This window comes from Orycteropus afer, unplaced genomic scaffold, assembly GCF_000298275.1.
Source record: "Orycteropus afer afer isolate SDZICR_OR568_19922 unplaced genomic scaffold, OryAfe1.0 scaffold00117, whole genome shotgun sequence".
Lineage (NCBI taxonomy): Eukaryota > Metazoa > Chordata > Mammalia > Tubulidentata > Orycteropodidae > Orycteropus > Orycteropus afer.
In genome coordinates this window covers 4,972,390-4,978,563 of record NW_006921704.1, presented here as the reverse complement: position 1 = coordinate 4,978,563, position 6,174 = coordinate 4,972,390, and the positions used below count along the sequence as shown (strand labels likewise).

The 6,174-nt window shown below is 38.2% G+C and overlaps 1 protein-coding gene across 1 annotated transcript in view; it reads left to right on the top strand.

The window, feature by feature from the left end:
- GPC6 (glypican 6) overlaps positions 1 to 6,174 on the top strand; it is a gene marked incomplete at its 5' end in the record, with an annotated part of 1,291,124 nt that overhangs the window by 1,118,716 nt on the left and 166,234 nt on the right. The window contains one exon of the mRNA XM_042781413.1: positions 5,609 to 5,739. Within this exon, the coding sequence (XP_042637347.1) occupies positions 5,609 to 5,739 (131 nt within the window). The remainder of the gene's footprint in view (positions 1 to 5,608; positions 5,740 to 6,174) is intronic.

The window sequence follows — 6,174 nt, the reverse complement described above, 5'->3', positions numbered from 1 at the left end:
CTACGGAAGTAGGATTGCCCAACCTTCCTTCCAAGGAGTGGCTGGTGGGTTTGAACCGCCAGCCTTCTGGTTAGCAGTCAAGTGCTTTAGCCACTGTGCTACTGAGTCATAATAGGATTGCATTTTTCCACAGGCAAAGAAGGTAGCTGCTTGTGAGAGGATGGTCCTTAAGCACTTTTTATCATGGTTTGGGTTGGGTGAAAAAACAAAAAAAAACAAACTCACTGCTGTGGAGTGGATCTGAGTCACAGCATGTCGGATGCTTGGGTTTCCGAGGAGGTATCCCTATGAAAGTAGATTGCCCAATCTTCCTTCCAAGGAGTGGCTGGTGGATTTGAATCACCAGCCTTCTGGTTAGCAGTCAACTACCTTAGGCACTGCACTACAAAAAGAGGAGATACGCTTCTAGGCCCAGGAATCTAAAAGGCCAGAACCATGGTGGGATGGGACGGGAGCATAGAACAAAAAGATGGAAATCACTGGAAGGAAACTTTCCTATTTTATGATACAAATTAAACAGCTTATTGCCTTGCCTGTAGACAGAATCATCTGCTGAAGAGAAGAATATTTTAAAGTCACCAACAGTAAGAGAACCTTCTCAAAGATGTTTTACACCCCATAATTTCAAATCTTTTCTCTGTGAAGGCCTGTGATCCCATCTAAAGACTTTCCAGTTTCCCAGTGCACAGCTGCTTTCAGACTTTCAGTACAGCCAATATTATTATATCAGTTTGCATACTCAAGTGGGATAAATATATTGTGATTGTACAACGATTTATGCATATGTATATAAAAACTCAAACTTAATTCCATTGAGCTGATTCTGATTCATAGCAACCCCCATTGGGTTTCTGAAGCAGTAAATCTTTGTGGAAGTAGATCATTCCATCTTCCTTCCACAGAGAGGCTGCTGGGTTAGAACCTCCAAACTTCTGGTTAGCAGTCAAATGTTTTAGGCACTGTACCACCAGAGTTCCTTATAAGTATATAAAACATACAAAAAAATTATTGGTTCCTTTAATTGCATTTGTTGAATAATTCTCTGGTACAATATCTTTTTACTGTACAAAGATTTCTTGATTATTTCAGCAGGATACACCTGTCCAGAGAAACATAATCATTTATCATAATTAATCTTCATCAAAGAGCCTGCTGGAAAGTCTTAAGAAAAAGGGGATTGTTTTTGATTAACACAAAAAAACAGATATAAACACTTCAAAAGGAGCAGGCCAGCACTCAAGCAACATGTAGCCATCTTTCAAAACCTTAAAGGAGAAAGCATATTTACTATCAATATACTACTGAAAATATTCATCTTCTGTCCCTATTCACAGATAATTAGGTCATTAAGATCTGGAGAAACACCTACTTCAGATATAAGTTCATGCTGTGATATATATACATAGGTCTTGCATTATCTAAGGAAAAAGTCAGCAAATTTGTTCTTGGGTCTGCTCTATGGGTCTGTGCTCATACATACAATTTTCACATCACTTGCATCCATGACAATATTATGGGGCAAAGTACTAGATGCATACAGTATTGTCCATTCCACAAGGAGACAGTCAGGGAGCCAGTTAGATATTTGTATAAACTGATGCTGTTTACAATATGTGGTATTCTTTCAGAATGAGAGTATTTGTGCTAAATACTGTTCCATTCATAATCCTTCAATAACAGTAATCTACAAGTGGTTATATAGATAGACATGAAAATTGGACAGGTGTGGGAAGACAAATGGGACTACACTCACAAATATATATAGGTTTGACAGATGATATTTCTACATATGTATTTATATGTGCTACAAACATATCCATGAATATAGTAGAGCATAGAGGGGGCAAAGTTATGAAAACTTCTTAGCCATAACCAAATACCTTGAGAGAATGAGTCTCTGGGCCAGGGAGCTCAGGACCATAGTCTGGGAAGACTATATTGGTGCAACACAATCCACAAAGAAAATGTTCTACATCCTTCCTTGATGAATAGCAACTGGTGTCTTAAAAGCTTATGAGTAGCCAACTAAGGTACAACTATTGGACTCTTCCCATCTGGAGCAAAGAAGAGTGAAGAAGAGCAAGACAGATGGAAACAGTCCAAAAGACTAATGGGCCATGTGCACCTCAACCAACCATGACCCTGAGACCAGAAGAACTCAGATAGTACCCAGCTACCACTACAAACTACTCTGAAAAGGATCACAATAGAAGCTCCTGATAGAGTGGGAGAAAAATGTGGAACAAAACTCAAAATCATGAAAAAAAAAAAAAAAAAAGCTGCTTACTGGTCAGTATGGATTATACCTCAATATAAAGAAAACAAAAGTCTTCACAACTGGACCAATAAGCAGTATCACGATGAATGGGGAAAAGACTGAAGTTATCAAAGTCTTCATATTACTTGGTTCTACAATCATCACCAATGGAAGCAGCAGTCAAGACATCAAAAGAGGTATTGCACTGGGCAAATCTGTTGCAAAAGATCTCTTTCAAGCACTGAGGAGCAAAGATATCTCCTTGAAGACTAAGATGCACCTAACCCAAACCATGGTATTTTCAATCGCCTCACATGCATATGAGAGCTGGACAGTGATAGGGAAGATCGGAGAAGACTTGATGCTTTTGAGTTGCGGTGTTGGAGAAGAATGCTGAAATTACCATGAACTGGTAAAAAGAACTGACAAATCTGTCCTGGAAGAAGTGCAGCTGGAATGCTCCTTGGAAGCAAGAATGGCCAGACTTCGTCTCACCTATTTTGGTCATGTTGTCAGAAGGGACCATTCTCTGGAGAAGGATGTCATGCTTGGTAAAGTGGAGAGTCAATGAAATAGGGGAAGGTCCTCAACAAGATGGATTGACACAGTGGCTGCATCGATAGACTCAGGTGTAGTAGGGATCATGAGGCTGGCACAGGACATAGGGTTGCTATGAGTTGGAGACAACTCAATGGCCACATAACAATCTGGTCAGATAGAAACTGGTGGAACCTCTGAGACTATGTCCCATAATCATCCTTCAAGCCTGGACCTGAAGTCAACCCCATAGCTCATCTTTCAAGCCAAACAATAGACAGTAACACTTTTCAGAAAATCAACCATATGAGATCAAAAGGGCAGTATTTGCCCAAAGACAAAGTTCAGAAAACAAGGAGGGATTGAGTGAATGGAAATAGGAAACACAAGGAGGCAATGAGAAGAGTGCCATTGCATTGGGGGGATTACAGTAAGTGTTATGAAACAAAAATGTGGAAAAGTAAGTTGCTCTGTACACTTTCACTCAGATCACAATAAAATAAAAAAAGTTAAATAAAAAAAAAAAATGTGACTCTGCTTCCCAGACAGTACTGTATCATTCTTATAAAAATGATCTATTTGACAAAGCTTCTTTCAGACTAACCCACAGCTATTTATAAACTTGACAAATGTTTGATAGTGGAATTTGGTTGCATATGTTAATATAATCTATATAGTAACAAAGTTTTGACTTCTTAATAATACTTTAAAATACTCTAAAAAGTGCTTTACATCAATAATATATTACATTTAGAAAGTATATTATATATGTACAGTGTATTTCCAATTGCATGCTTTAAAAATTCATGCATAGAGGAAAAAAAACATAAGAGTATATACCCAACTGTTTACAGTGTTACTCTGGGAAGTGGGATGATGGATGCATTTCTTTTCTTCTTTTATTTTTCTTTGTCTTTTCTAAGGGAGCTTTGGTGGCATAATGCCTAAGGCATTTGACTGCTAATCAGAAAGCTGGCAGTTCAAACCCTCCAGCCACTCCTCAGAAGAAAGGTTAGGCAATCTACTTTCGTAGTGATACCACCTCGGGAAACCGAAGGAAGGGTTGCTGTGAGTCAAACCTGACTGGACAGCAATGAGTTTGGTTTTGGTTTGGTATTTTCTAAATGCTTCATGGTAAATAGATACTATTTTTTACAAAAAGAAAGCATTTTAAGACTGAGTGCCAAGAGGTTTAACAAATAAAAGTTTAAGATCTATTAAGTTTACATGTTAAAATTCTAGGCTGTGCTTTCCAATATTGTACCCACTAGAAACAACTGTTATTTGAAATTATATTAAATTATATTGAAAATTCAATTTCTCAATCTTATTAGCCATTTGTCAAGTTTCAATAGACTTTGTTTTCTTTATATTGAGGTGTAATCCATACTGACCAGTAAGCAGGTTTTTTTTTTCCTTCATGATTTTGAGTTTTATTTTGTTTCTAGAAAGTTCTAACTGAAAGCCCTGGTGGAACATGGGTTACCAAATTATGCCCAGATAACAAAGATGGAGATTAGACTAGTTTTCAGTGGCACAGAAATGAACATATGCTTGTCCCCGCAGACACTTCTTTTCACTACTTTTATCCAGTTCCCTTTATATACTTCATTAACCTGAGGCCCGGTTAGCTCAAAGACATTTTGCACAGCCATTCTTCTAGTTTAGCGACATAGCAAGGACTAGAAACCAGGGCTATTAACTCCTAATTCATAGTTCTTGCCTCCACTTCACTTTTTCCTTCATCTTCTCCTGAAAACTAAATCCTCCCTACCAATACTTCAGTTTAATTCAATTCAATATAATTTCATGGCTTATTTATTTATTTAGAGCGCTTACAGTGTGGAGCTCTGGTAGCACAGTGGCTAAGGCACTTGACTGCTAACCAGAAGGCTGGCGGTTCTAACCCACCAGCCACTCCTCGGAAGGAAGATGGGGCAATCTACTTACATAGTGATACTGCCTCGGAAACCCAAGGAGGGGTCACTATGAGTCAGATCCGACTCGATGGCACATAACAACAACAACAACAGTGTGTTTTAAAAAAATAAAATAAAAAACCAAACTCACTGCTGTCAGTCTATTCAACTCATAGCGACCCTCCTTGCGTTTCTAAGGTGGTATTTGTACAGAAGTAGATTGCCCAGTGTTCCTTCCGAGGAGTGGCTGATGGGTTTGAACCGCTAGCCTTCTGGTTAGCAATCCAATGCCTTAGGCACTATGCCACCAGAGCTCCCAGTGTGATAGGTACCATAAATATAAAACCAAGTAAAACAATCTCCTAGCTCCAAGGGGCTTCATTTAAAACAGAACGGGAAGTTAGGTAGAGCGATATCCCAAAGTAGCAATGGGTCCCTTCCTCTTGGGAGATCCAGAAATGCTTCACGTAAGTAGATATGTCTGAGATATATCTTGACATTTATGCACTCAAATTCATAAACCATCTCTTCTGTAACATCCCCAGTTATCTCCATCCTCCAGAAGAAGTCAGATCAGACTCCATTTTTGAAATGCAGTTGATCCCTGACCTAAAACTGTTTTTACTTCATGTGAATCAGTTAGTCTCAACTTTATTAAATTGGACTAGTTTTCTCATTTTCAAGCCTGATTCTATATTTAAAATAATTTTGAGTCTTCAAATGAAATGAAGTATTAGTTTAATATTGAGTCATCCATTTCATCTTGAACTATATAAAAGCAAACAAGAAATCTAAATGAATTATTATTTTCACCCAGTTTTTCTGGAGATGTTTAAACAGGTTAAGAACCTGAAATCACAGTTCTCAAATAAATCATATTCCTCTGTTTTAACAGATGCAATGCTCTTGGTGGCAGAAAGACTGGAAGGACCATTCAACATTGAGTCAGTCATGGACCCTATAGATGTCAAGATTTCTGAAGCCATTATGAACATGCAAGAAAACAGCATGCAGGTGTCTGCAAAGGTATTTGCATTAGTCATGTATCTACTAATAAGGAGAGTGTAGTAATCTGAAAATGAAGTAACTAGATATGTCAGTCGGGATTATAAATTCTAATACGTTGTCAGTGAGCTTTTCCTGTGGAGCCACAAATTTGCTACTTCATTAAAAATGCCTAACAAAATGGCATTGAGAGGGGAAGCAATCTTTTAGTTCACAACTAGTCAGTCATAAAGAAATTATTGGCTGCCAAAAAGTTTCAGAGAGCCCCAAGTATGTTGACTAATCTCTTACATTTGTGAGCAATTTGGGGGGGAGGGATTTTTACTTTAATGCTTGAAATTTCTGCATTCTCGTACCATACTTTCTGTCTCTGTTGTTGTTGTTGTTATGTGCCGTCGAGTCAAACCCGACTCATAGCAACCCCTCCTTGGGTTTCTGAGGCAGTATCACTACGGA